The sequence below is a fragment of the Loxodonta africana genome, chromosome X, assembly GCF_030014295.1.
Source record: "Loxodonta africana isolate mLoxAfr1 chromosome X, mLoxAfr1.hap2, whole genome shotgun sequence".
In the NCBI taxonomy this organism is placed as follows: domain Eukaryota; kingdom Metazoa; phylum Chordata; class Mammalia; order Proboscidea; family Elephantidae; genus Loxodonta; species Loxodonta africana.
Window position 1 is genome coordinate 15,421,020 of NC_087369.1, and position 13,954 is coordinate 15,434,973.

At 44.2% G+C, this 13,954-nt stretch overlaps 1 protein-coding gene across 1 annotated transcript in view; it reads right to left on the reverse strand.

Annotated features, from left to right (window-relative positions):
* Positions 1-1,343: 1,343 nt before the first annotated feature.
* The window catches only part of GEMIN8 (gem nuclear organelle associated protein 8), a 29,743-nt gene continuing 17,132 nt past the window's right edge, over positions 1,344-13,954 (reverse strand). The window contains exon 4 of the mRNA XM_003416041.4: positions 1,344-9,673. Coding sequence (XP_003416089.1) covers positions 9,417-9,673 — 257 coding nt within the window. The 3' untranslated portion in view covers positions 1,344-9,416. The remainder of the gene's footprint in view (positions 9,674-13,954) is intronic.

A 13,954-nucleotide genomic window follows, 5' to 3' on the forward strand; every position in this document is an offset into this window, starting at 1 on the left:
AACCAGGGATATCATTGCTGATGTCAGATGGATCCTGGCTGAAAGCAGAGAATACCAGAAGGATGTTTACCTGTGTTTTATTGACTATGCAAAGGCATTTGACTGTGTGGATCATAACAAACTATGGATAACATTGCGAAGAATGGGAATTCCAGAACACTTAATTGTGCTCATGAGGAACCTTTACATAGATCAAGAGGCAGTTGTTTGGACAGAACAAGGGGATACTGATTGGTTTAATGTCAGGAAACGTGTGTGTCAGGGTTGTATCCTTTCACCGTACCTATTCAATCTGTATGTTGAGCAAATAATCCGAGAAGCTGGACTATATGAAGAAGAACGGGGCATCAGGATTGGAGGAAGACTCATTAACAACCTGCGTTATGCAGATGACACAACCTTGCTTGCTGAAAATGAAAAGGACTTGAAGCACTTACTAATGGAGATCAAAGACCACAGTCTTCAGTATGGACTGCACCTCAACATAAAGAAAACAAAAATCCTCACAACTAGATCAATGAGCAACATCATGATAAACGGAAAAAAGACTGAAGTTGTCAAGGATTTCATTTTACTTGGATCCACAATCAACACTCATGGAAGCAGCAGTCAAGAAATGAAATGATGCACTGCATTGGGCAAATGTGCTGCAAAAGACCTCTTTAAAGTGTTAAAAAGCAAAGGTGTCATTTTGAAGACTAAGGTGTGCCTGACCCAAGCCATGGTATTTTCAATCGCATCAGATGCACGTGAAAGCTGGACAATGAATAAGGAAGACCAAAGAACTGACGCCTTTGAATTGTGGTGTTGGTGAAGAATATTGAATATACCATGGACTGCCAAAAGAATGGACAAATATGTCTTGGAAGAAGTACAACCAGAATGCTCCTTAGAGGCAAGGATGGCAAGACTGCGTCTTACATACTTTGGACATGTTGTCAGGAGGGATCAGTCCCTGGAGAAGGACATCGTGCTTGGCAGAGTACAGGGTCAGCGGAAAAGAGGAAGATCCTCAATGAGGTGGATTGACACAGTGGCTGCAACAATGAGCTCAAGCATAACAACGCTTGTAAGGATGACGGAGGACCGGGCAGTGTTCCGTTCTGTTGTGCACAGCGTCACTATGAGTCGGAACCGACTTGACGGCACCTAACAACAACAGCAGAACTGCTCTGGTTCTATTCCCTACAACTACAGGCAATCCCCCATCTGTTTTTTTTTTTTTTTTTAATTCTTGAATTCACCAGCTCAGTCAATGGTGAGGTTTTTCTCCATTCTCCCAGCTAGAATCCTGGGGCTCACCCAAGTCTTTTGTTTCCTCACCCTCAATGCCAAGGCGGTAAGTCTAGCATAGAGGCCAAGAGCTTGGGAAGATTTGAAGCCTGGGTTCAAATCTTCACCCTTTTCATTTCCTAGCTTTATGTCTTTGGGCAAGTTACTGAAACTAAAGTTCACTTCTGTATTTGGAAAATGAGAAACGGACCTCTCAGTCCTGTTCTGGGGGAACTAAACGAGGTATCATATGTGGTGTGCCCAGAGGGGCACGATAACACAGGAGAATCTGTGAATCATATAAAAGGGAAACAGTTAAAGAAATTTGGTGGAATATTTTCGAAAAGGATAGCGATAATGGTGGCACAACATGAAAAATGTATTCAGTATCACGGAATTGTAAATGTGGAAGTTGTGCCAGTGAACGTTTTGGTGTGAATATTTTCAGAATAAAAAAAAAGAAAGAAAGAAGTTTGGGATATTTAACTTGGAAAAGAGAAAACTTAGAACCAATGATTTTCTATGACATTTAATATTGTTAACCTCTTTCCTTTAAATTCTATTTCATTAAAAAAATTATGATGGGATTATCAAACTTAACCAAAACTGGAGAGAAGCGCCTAATGAGCATCCATGAAGCCATTGCCCAGCTTCCACAATTGTCAACATGGTTGCCAATCTTGTTTCAACTGCCACTGCCCCCATGCCCTGCCCCTGGAGTACTTTAAAGCAAATTCCAGACATCGTATCAGTTCAATTGTACATTTTCAGTATCTTTAAGATAAAAAATATGATCACTGTAGTGGTGACAGCTGCACATGGGGAATGTAATTAATGTCATTGGATCGTACACATAAAAATGGTTGAAATGGCAAATATTTTGTTATATAGTTTATCACAGCCAAAAAATTTACAAAAACGTAACAATTACATCTAACAAAATTAATAATTTCTTATCATCCTCTAACACTTAGTCCATGTCCAGATTTCTCCAATTATCTCAAAAACGTGTTTTTTAAGTAGTTAATTTGTTGAAATTAGAATCCACACAAGGTCCACACATTACATCTTATAACAGCCTCCCTGCCACCATCCCCCAGCCCGATACACATTTTTTAAAAACCCATTTGTTGAAGAAACTGGGTCATCTGCCCTTTAGAATTTCCCAAATTCTGGATTTGGTTGATTGTATCTTCCTAGTATCTTTCGGCATGTTAGTCTACCCCCTGAACGTCCCAGAAATTGGTAATTAGATCTAGGATATTGTCTTAGTGTTCTAGTGCTGGTATAACAGAAATATAAGTAGGTGGCTTTAAAGAACAGATATTTAGTTACTCACAGTTCAGGAGGCTAGAAGTTCGAATTCAGGGCACTGGCTCTAGGGGAAGGCTCTCTCTCTGTTGGGTCTGGGGGAAGGTCCTTGTTTCCTTCAGCTTCTGTAGCCTTGGTTCTGGGTTCTTTAGCGATCCTCACGTGACATCTATCTTCACCCCTCCTTTGTTTGCTTGTCTCAGTGTCTATACTGCTCCTTATAACTCAGAAGTGATTAGGTTTAGGACACACCCTACACTGATGTGGCCTCATTAACAAAGAAAACCCTATTCCCAAATGGGATTACATCCACAGGTATAAGGGTTAAAGTTCAACACATATTTTTTGGGGACACAATTCAATCCTTAACAAATATTGATTAGATTCTGTTTCTCTGGTGGCCCTGACAACTCTCAAATGCATCGCAGTTGTTGTTGTGTGCCGTTGAGTTGATTGTGACTCATAGTGGCCCCATGTGACAGAGTGGAACTGTCTCATAGGGTTTCCAAGGACGTAATCTTTATGGAACCAGAGCACCAGGTCTTTCTCCCGTGGAGCCACTAGATGGGTTTGAACTTCCAACCTTTCAGTTAGTAGTTGGGTGCTTAACCACTGCTCCACCAGGACATCTTTGCATCGAGGTGGGGAGCCATATTATCTGATTGTCCTACATGTGATTTTTTTTTTACCTTTTTTTTTTTTTGAGACATTTCTACTTCCTGATTTTCGTCCTCTTTGTTTGTCTTTGCCATTCTTTCTCCGTTGCTCTCATGGGATCTTCATCTTTGTTTTAAAGGCATTGTTCTTCAGGGCTTCATTGTCACTGGTCTATTTCTCTTAGTCTCTATACCATCCCCTTTTCAAGCTTCATAAGGTTGAGGACTCAAAACCCTGTATTTTTAATGCAGACCCCCTCCACTGAGTTCCAAAGCCACATACCCAGCAACTTACAGGATGGGTACCTAATTGGATGTCCTGTGAGCTCTTCAAACTCATTGTGTCCCAAATGGAATTAATTATCCTTCCCAAACCCGTTTCTTTGTTTTCTCGACCTCATTGAATAGAATCGCCATCCAAGAAAGAAACCCGAGCCATCCTAGACTATTTCTTCACCTGCCCAAATCATCAAACCACAGAATGTCTTACGTCCTCAGTATCTCTGGAACGTGTCCCTTCTTCTTATCCCTGCCACAGCCTCGTTTTAAAATGCAGAGGAAGGGTGCAGAAGGGTTATCCAGAGTCACACTGGAGCCTCAGAATAGGATCCAGCAGAGCTAGGACGAGAATCTACCTTTGCTCCAGCATGGGGTGCACTAGGATCTGGCTGAGGGTGGTCATCAGCTCCAGATTCTTCCCTGTGCTCTGCGTAGTGAAGCAGGTGGAAGCAGGGAGTTTTGGAGTTAGAATATCAGGCTTCATGAAGCGAACCTGGGTGATTGATTTCTCTGTGCTTCACTTTCTTCATCTGTAAAATGTGAATAATAATATCCCTTCATCACACGTCTGAAATCTCAAAAGCTCTGAAAGCTAGTTTTTTCATAATTTTTTTGGCAGTAAAACTGAGCTTGACCTTAATGATTTGGTGATGAGACCTGACTTGAATGGAACGCTGCTAATCAAAAGGTTGGCAGTTCGAACTCCTCAGCAGCGCCAAGGGAGAAAGCTGTGGCAGTCAGCTTCTGAAAGATTCCAGCCTTGGAAACCCTATGGGGCAGTTCTACTCCGTCCTATAGGGTTGCTATGAGTTGGAATCGACTTGATGGCAGTAGGTTTGGTTGGGTTTATGGTGTTTATTTATCCCACTTAGAATATTCTTCCATTTCACTGCATGTCTTCGATGACAGGCTGCTACCCCAGCCCATTGGGACGAGTTCTGCAGTATGTTATTTTACTTTTGAAATGTACAATGTCTGAATTCTGAAATGCACTTGACCTAAGGGTTTTGGCAAACAGTTTGACCTGTAATAGCTGCCTCATAGGTTTGTCATAGGTGTTTAAGAATTGTTATCTGTAACTCAATTAGAGCATTGTGTGGTCCATCAGTAAGCTCTATATAAATATTTGATAATGTTCCATGTAATGTTTAACCCTAGAAATGAAGTAAAAGATGAACCACTTTGCGTCAGTATAGGGGTTGATGTATTTTGGGTCTCCATCATCTTCCACTGGGTTTCTACTACAGCCTTCCTGATATAAAGAAATGAAACATTAGCCAGTAAAAGCCCCTTGGGATAGTGCACCAACTCTCTCCTTACTCAGAGGTAAACACTATTCTGAACTTGGTGTGAATCATTTCCATGAAATGTTTCTAGATTTTAGTATATACATGTGTGTGCGTCCATGAGTATGTATTTTCGAAAGCTTTCTATAAATGCTATCATACTGTACCTAATCTACCTTTTTTTATTTTTTACTAGATACTACAATTTTCATATAGGCTGTTATTGTTTTTGTTAGTTGTCGTTGAGTTGGTTCCAACTCATGGTGACCCCATGTACAATGAAAAAAAACATTGCTGGGTCCTGGGCCACCTTCACGATTGTTGGTATGCTCGAGTCCTTTGTTGCACCCACTGTGTATTCTGAGTGCCTTCCAACCTAGGGGGCTCATCTTCCAGCACTACATCAACAATGTTCTGTTGTGATTCACAGGGTCTTCATTGGCTGATTTTCAGAAGTAGATCACCAGGGCATTCTTCCTAGTCTTAGTCTGGAAGCTCTGCCAAGACTTATCCACCATGGGTGACCTTGCTGGTATTTGAAATACTGGTGGCGTAACTACCTATATCATAGCAACATGCAAGCCACCACAGTACGACAAACTGACAGATGGGTAGGTTCATATGGGGAGTCTAGCTCAGTTCTCTTAAGGGCTCATAAAGTATGCCATTGTGTGGGTTTTCTACAGTCTACTAGCCCATGTTCTGTAGATGGGCACTTATGTTGTTTCTGATTGTTTGCTACTACAAATGTGGCAGTGATCATTCTGAAGTGCACCTGCTTGTGCTCATGTGGGAGGGTGAGTCTCTTGGGCATATACCTGGGGGTAGGATTGCTGGGTCAAGTGTGCATGCTTTCATTTGACAAGGCAATGCCAATATGCTCTCCAACACGGTGTGTCGGTCTATACACCCACTGCAGTGTGAGTTCCTGTTCTCTCCATCCTGGCCCACACTTGCTGTTTGCACACTTTTTAAACCTTTGTCAATCTGAAAGATAAGAAATATCACTCATGTTTTAATTTATAATTCTCCGATTACCAGTGAGGTGGAACATCTTTTCTGCAATAGTCATGGGTTATAGGTTGAACTGCATTCCACCAAAGTATCTGTTGGATTCTGACCCCTATACCTGTAGATATAATCCTGTTTGGAAATAGGGTGTGTTTGTGTGTGTTTGCTATGTTAACAACTTCATCACTTCTGGGTTATAAAATGAGCAGGGCAGACACAGCGGAAGACAGATGCCATGTGCGGAGCACCTAAAAGCAAAGGAATCAAGTAACGCCTGGGAATACCGACAAAAAATCAACGCAGCTGAGACCCTGACTTGGACTTTTAGCCTCCAGAACTGTGATAAAGTAAATTTCTGTTCTGAAAAGCTACCCACTTGTGGTATTTGTATTAGAGCAGCACAAAGAGACTAAGGCAGCTTACACGTGGTGTCCCCATCTCCACCTGGCTCCTCCAATCTCTGTGTCCCTCTGTGGCAGGGTGGTGTTTTGGAGAAAGGGCATCCGACCCTGTAAGTTTAGACATCCACAGATTTTTCTAGCACTAGCCGGAGAGCTAGAGACTTTTAGTTAAGCTCTGCCTGCTCAGGTATTCTCACGTACCCACGAAGGAGAACAGCCAGAGACTACTGTCAACAAACAAAAGCAAAATTGGGATTAAGACGAGAAAGGGGAGAGAAAACAATCCACAGGCAGACTGGGAACAGTGGGTCTTGTTTTCACATTTCTTGGGTAAACAGATTTGCTGGCAGCTGGGAAAGAGGTCAGTCTGGCAGTCCAGCCTTGAGCTGGCTTCTCGTTGTTTATGGTTCTCAGAACACCCGTGTGAGTTCAGCTGAGGAGTCTGCACCTATCAGAATGGTCCCTGCCTCCTTGTAGCTCTTTGGGAGAAAGCTCAAACTCATTTGTTGGGTACCCTTTGTGATCTGACCTGCACCGCAGCTCTAGTGTTCTCTCTAGCCAGCACCCAAAGGAACTCTCTGCCCAGCCTCACCAACCACTTGTAGTTCTCCAAACATGAGAAGCTATTTGATAGCCCCTGACCTTCCCTGCCCCTGACCTTCTTCCTTCTCCTCACCTGTGTACAGTGGTCTCGATTGGGGGTGATCCCTTCCCACCCCCCAGACCTTTGGCAACGTCTGGAGACATCCTTGTTTGTTACAACAGAGGTGGGGAAGTGCTGCTGGCATCTAGTGGGTAGAGGTGAGGATGCCGCAAAACACCCTACAATGCACAGGACATGTCCTCTGAATGCACCCCGCCCTCCCTCCAGCAAAGAAGTATCTGGCCACAAGTCAATGTCAATACGGCTCTGTGCTGAAAAACTCTGCCCTCATGTCTCTTTCCTCTAGCAGGGCACTTGTTACAATGACTGTCATCGCAGACCTATCTGCCTCCCCTCCCAGAACTAAGTTCCTTCAGGGAAGACTCCAGTCTAGCAACTTCCCATCCCCAGAGCCTGGAATGGAAAGGGCTCAAATATTTGCTGAATAAATGAACAAGTCATGGGTCCCTCTGGTCACAAATCATCTGAGACGCAACTGGGAAGAAGGAAGGGTGGGAATGAGGTGTCAAGAAGCCAACCTGGGACCTCCATTGGCATGCTGGCATTTTTTAAAGAAAGGGAGTAAATGAAGTCATCATTTATTGACTCCTTCCCACGTGGCCCCCCACTACGCATTAACTCAGTGTAGGAATCCCTGGGTGGCAGAAGCAGTCAACGTGCTCAGCTGCTAACCAAGAGGTTGGAGTCCACCCAGAAGTACCTTAAAACAAAGGCCTGGCGACCCACTTCTGAAAAATCAGCCATTGAAAACCCTATGGAGCACAGCTCTACTCTGAAACACATGGAGTCACCATGAATCGGAACTGACTAGATGGCAACTGGTTTTTAACTCAATGTAGTCCTCACAACGAGCCCATAAGAATGATTAATACCCCATTTCAAGGCAAGAAAGCGAAGCGCTGAGAGGCAAAAGGGACTTGTCAGCGTGACAAAGCCAGCAGGGGTGGGATCAGTTGGTGGTTTCTTTGGGGGAAGGTATGAGAGTGCTATGCAAAGAGAAACATTTCACTCTCGAATGGCTAAAAACCGGCTGCAATTACAGACTGTGGTTTGCATTTGTACCTGAGTCACATTTATTCCATATTTAGGCATATGAGTTTAAGATGAAAAACAGAAATAATAAAGATTTGAAATTTTAGTCATGTGTCACCTCAGGGGAAAGTTCATTCTGGATTTTGTCTGCAATGCCTGAGCACAAATTGAAACTCGAGTAATAAAACGAGCTTGGAAAAATAAGCACCCGGAGCTGACGCAAAAAATGCATTTGTCTCCAGGCGAAGGCTGCAACTTGAAGCTGAGTGTCTGGAGGGAGAAACACATCAATACTGAATCTTTTCCCCAGCCTTTGATGGATGTGCTAATCGTGACAGGTCAACGCGGGCGCACCCTAGCAACACACTGTAATAACTTATTTTTTAAAAGGCAGCTGGTTTTCATAAATGGACTGCTACACCAATTCTTAGATTTTTACTCTCAGAAATGAAATATCTTCCCCTATCAAAAAATATCTGCTATATATAGTAAGGAGCCCTGGTGGTGAAGTGGTTAAGAGCTCGGCTGCTTACCAAAAGGTCGGCAGTTCAAATCCATCAGCCACTCTTTGGAAACTCTATGGGGCCGTTCTACTCTGTCCTATAGGGTCACTATGAGTCGGAATCAACTCGACAGCAGTGGGTGGGTATATATAGTAAGAACTCAATTATGCATTTTCTACACTACAGCGGACTACAGAGGTGACCAGGCTTGGGAATTATTACTCATGGCTCTCAATTCTGTATGACATTCAAGCTCTGTGGAGATGACAACAATAATAATGCCACACGGGTGACTTTCATTTCATTAAAGCAGGGATGGGCAAACTATACCTGCAGGCCAGATCTGGCCCATGGCCTGTTTTTATAAATAAAGTTTTATTGGAATACAGCCATGTTCATTTGCTCAGATATCCTCTTTGGCTGCTATCATGCTGCAAGGACAGAGTTGATAGTCACAACACATACGGCTTGCAAAGCCAAAGATATTCACTCTCTGGCCCTTCATAGAACAAGTGTACGAGCCCTGCATTACAGAGAAGTGCTATTTACTTACTTGACTGCATGCTTGAATCATTTTCTGTGAGATCGAAAGGAGCTGGTGTTAGAGAGGACCCCTGGCTTATTTAAGGTATCTGAATAGTTCAGCTGGGTAAAAGAGAGAAGAAAATATCAAAAGGCAAAAAACTAGGCAGCATCTGCAAGTGCGAACTTTAATGAATCCTACCCTATTAATGACAATATTAAAAAAAAGCATAATATATAAGAAATGATCATTTTCTGTTAAGAGAGAATATTTCACGATGGCAACAGTGCGCAAGGGAATACCTCGTGGTGGCAACAGTACGCGTCCTGCCGCCCCTCCACGTGGCTGACGTGACACCCACCCCCAGGATGGGCACGCTGGGATTCTGGCGAACATGTTTGCTTTTCAGCCCCATACCCCTTCCCCTGAGAATGCACAGTGAAGGGGAGATGAAGACAGTATACCAAGTGGAAGGGACTCAGAACTTCAGGGGGATGACCGGCCAGTACTTGGGCCTCTTGAGATCACAGTGCTTGTTGAAGCTCAGCTGCACGGCGGCCTCCATGGCCTGGATCTTGGCGGCGCCGTCCCCGTACAGCAGCTTCATCTCGGCCTGGCGCCTCTCGCCAGGCCTCTCAGACGGGGGCTCCACTGACCGGTGAGTGTTGTAGTACAGGTCGTGGTCGGCATTCACATAGTCGTCCAGGCGCTCAGCGTCCAGCTGCTGCTGCCGCCCTGAGAACCAATACACAAGAGAGAAGCATGGTGAATTCGGCTTCTGATGGATGGGCCCGCTCCAGGCCCCAGGCGCCCGCGGCCTACCTTCCAAACTGAAATCGCCTGCTGTGCTGGCCGAGCTGCTGTGCTCTCAGGACTCTGCGGACTGTCTGCTTAGTCACGAAGATCACTGTTCACTGTCAGAGGTTCTACACTGAAAGGTACCTTTCAGTCGATTCCGACTCATGGTGACCCCATGTGACAGGGGAGAACTGCCCCGTAGGGTTTCCTAGGCTGTAATCTTTATGGGAGCAGGTCGCCAGGACTTTCTCCCAGGGAGCTGCTGGATGGGTTCGAACTGCCAACCTTTCAGTTAGCAGTTTAGTGCTTAAACTGTTGTGCCACCAGGGCTCCTTTATACACTTGTAGAAATGGCAAAAAGCCACAAGGAAACACAGCACCCAAAACTACCGAACCTGTGGGAGGGACGAACAGGGGGAGCGCAGGACATCTCTGGGCAGTGAAAGTATTCTGTATGATGCTGTAATGATGGGGAAGAAGGTATACGGGAATGCTGCACTTTCTGTCTAATTTTTTCTGTAAAACTAAAATTGCTCTGAAAAATAAAGTCAATTAAAACAAATAAACGCAAACCACCAAGCTCTGAGATGAGCCTTGAAAATACAGAAGAAACATCAAACCACCCCGGTCCCTCCCTTCCCATCTACACGCCCCCCTCCTCCCCTCCCCAGGTAGGAAGGGTTGATGGAGCATGCTTGGTTTCAAACATTGTACCAGGCAGCTCAGAAACCAAAAGTTTCCAGAAAAATCCAGTGTTAGGGAGAGTCCCAAGCCCCACAAATGAGGCGGTGGTGGGGGGAAAATCACACCTTTGGGAGACACATGGCTTTTAGGTAACCCAAGCAAGAACAGATCCTAGTCCCTGCAGAGTGCTACGCTGGTCCTCCCACAAATTCAAAATCCAAATCATAACAGGCAGCCAAAGGTTAAGTGATTCAACACTTGTGGAAGGTAAAAGGGCAAAGACAGGGCGGGTCTGCAAATGAAATTAAGACCTCTGACTTCTAATCTTCCTGGGATATTAAGGATTCTGCTAGTGTGTGGATTTTCATACTGTGGGGCTTGACTCTGCATTTCACAGGCTGGCCTTGGTTAAATTTCAGGAGATATTATTTATAGACTTTTCACCCTACGACGTTCAACGGATTCTTGTAAAGCAATAAATATTCATTGTACTCTCCCCTCTATATGTTTCACTCTAGCAAGTCCCAATGTTATAATTTTTGTTTTTACGTAAATAGCAACAACATAAAAAGGCCAATGAAACAATGCAGCATAAGGTAAAATTTAGCCACCAGACATCGATTCTCTAAGTGTCTCTGCCAAGAAACTGGTCGCAGAATGTGCATCTCTCTAGCTATTAAAAACCATGCTACCGAATTTACTAAACAAGGAGTAAAGAAGCCTGTAGGGGAATAAAGCAAAGATACAAGCCATACTTTCCTCGCTAAAAAAAAAGAGTAGCAGAAGGAAAGATCAATGGAAACATGGATACTCCCTCCACTAGCACCTGAGAGAAACACAATCATGAGCTCATCAAGGGTAGGCCAGTTGCCATCAAATCCATTCTGACTCATGGCGACCCCATGTGTGTCAGAGTAGAGCTGTGCTCCATAGGGTTTTCACTGGCTGAGTTTTCAGAAGTTGACTGCCTGGCCTTTCTTCCCAGGTTCCAGAGTGGACTCGAACCGCAACCTTTGGTTGGCAGCTGAGCATGTTAAAAGTTTGCACCACCCGGACTCCTCCTCAAGGGTAAATGGGAAGATATTTACCTGCGCTCATAAACTCACAAATCTTGCTCTTTATAAATATCACCTTACAGCCAGAGGGAAGGAGTTTGATAAATTTGAAAACATTATTAAAAATGTACACATTTCTAGTGAAACAAAACATCTGGAAACAGGAGGGAGGTGGGTGGAATCACGTATGTAGGTAGCCCTTTCTGCCTTAGAACATCTGCGGTTCATTTTTACATAAGTAACACACGGATGAGCCGAACAACTGTCAAACAAAATAAATGAAATGTCATTGTTACCTTATCCAGTGAAAAGCAAATATATATTAATTGATGTACTATGAAATGCAGAACTAAACCAAAATAAATGGCTAACATGCAGCTGGATGAGAGGCCAAGCAGTGTTTTTTACTTTCTCACTCTTTCGGCCACGTCTGAAACATCAGTACATACGTTCTTCAGTTATCCTGGGTTTAAATTCTATGCCCCGCAAAGGGCATCCCGTTGGAGTAGTGTGGCAGTGGATGAAATTGGTCCTAATTAGCCTGGGAAAATGGCCATGTCTAGAAGTTTCTCTGACTTCCATGGTAACTTCCAGGGAGAGGAAAAAAATTAAGAGGGCTAAAGAAAAGCGCCCCACCGTTGCCGTGCCTGCTTGTTAGTTCCACAAGTGAAACTGTGCGGTTGGCCAGCAGCCCCTAGGTACCCCCGGAACTTCTGTGTTGGCACCAGCACTGAGGCTGGGGGGATGCCACACTGGGGACCAGCTCCTCCCTGGGGAAGTCTCTCTTTTTTTCTCCTGCCTCCTTCCTGCGAGGATTCAACACTTATCTTTTTTTGTACTTCAGACTTGGAAGGAAAGCTTAGTTTGATGCTTTCAGAAGGAAGAGGAAATGAAAGGTGACATGGGTCAGTGGATTTTGGGGTAGGTAGTCAGACTTTAAAAAAAAAAAGAAAAAAATTTTTTTTTTAGTCAGACTGGTAAATATGTTCAGAGTCACTAAGAGAACGTATAGGCATTTCACGCGTGCCTTCTCCAAAGGCAGTAAGAAGAGCACTTGTGAAGAAACCTGGCTAGGCATGGAAGTGGGCTGACAGGCCGTGCCTTGGCGTTTCAGGAAAGATGGAATTTGACTGAAGGATCTCTGGTTCGAGGACTACTCTTCTGACGGCTTGGGTTTCCACCTTAGTGAGGGGCAACAGAGTCACTCTGCTGCCTATGAGCAGACTCAGACCGCTCCAACCCTCCTCCGGCCCTCTCAGAAGCCCACCTGTGGGGCTGCGGTGCCTCCAAGGCTCTGTACGCAGAGTATGGAGCCCCGTGGTAAGAGGCGCCTGGCCTACTGCCCTCCATGTGTCTTCCATCTGCCCTAAGACTATTATAAGTGCCACCAACACATTTAGTGACACAACAGATGTTTGGCTTCCTGTCTGAATATGAGTCTTTACTAACCACTGGAATCTTAACTTTCTGTAGTGTTCCCGGCCAACAGGAGGTGTGACTTCTCTCTTCTACTTCTGCATCTCTATTTTTCTTTTCCTTATAATTTTATAATTTACACATCCTTATTGTGATTTTTCTCTTCTGCTACCCTCCTGACAAAAATGGTTTTACAGATATTCAGTATACCATGGACTGCCAGAAGAACAAACAAACCTGTCTTGGAAGAAGTACTGCCAGAATGCTCCTTAGAAGCAAGGATGGCAAGACTTTGTCTCATGTCCTTTGGACGTGTTATCAGGAGAGATCAGTCCTCGGAGAAGGACATTATGCTTAGTAAAGTACAGGGTCAACGAAAAAGAGGAAGGCCTTCAACTAGATGGACTGACACAGTGGCTGCGACAATGGGCTCAAACACAGCAAAGATTGCGAGGATGGCACAGGACTGGGCAGTGTTTCATTCTGTTGTACATGGGATCGCTGTGAGTCAGAACTGACTCGAGGCACCTAACGCCACCACCACCACCACCAATTCTAGAAAGGCATCTTCTCTTACTGTTGATACCTGTGGATGAGACGCTACTACAAAGCAGACCCAGTGGCACTCAATGAAGCCAGGTGACTTCCCAAGTTGGCACTCAGCATGTGCTCATGGGCTCCCATCACATGGCTTAGTTCTTAATAAAGTCCATTGAGTTTCTGTTTAAGGTGATGGGAAATTTGGCAACGGATATTGGTTATGGTTGCACAACATGATTAACGTAATTAGTGTCACTAAATTACACGTGAAAAATCTTGAATTGGCAAATGTTGTATTCTATATATATCTTTACAATAACAACAAAAAGAAAAAAAAATATCAGGTACAGTACTTTGCAAAAAATAAAAAATCAAGTCTGTCCAGTTTAAGAAAAAAAGATGTTCCCCTCCGTCCTGGGTTCTCATATTTCCTTCCCACCCAGGCCTCATCATGAAAATTTAAGGTCAGACCTTACCCCCTCCCTGCCCCTCAAAAGATTGGGAGATGTCATGGTTTCCCACA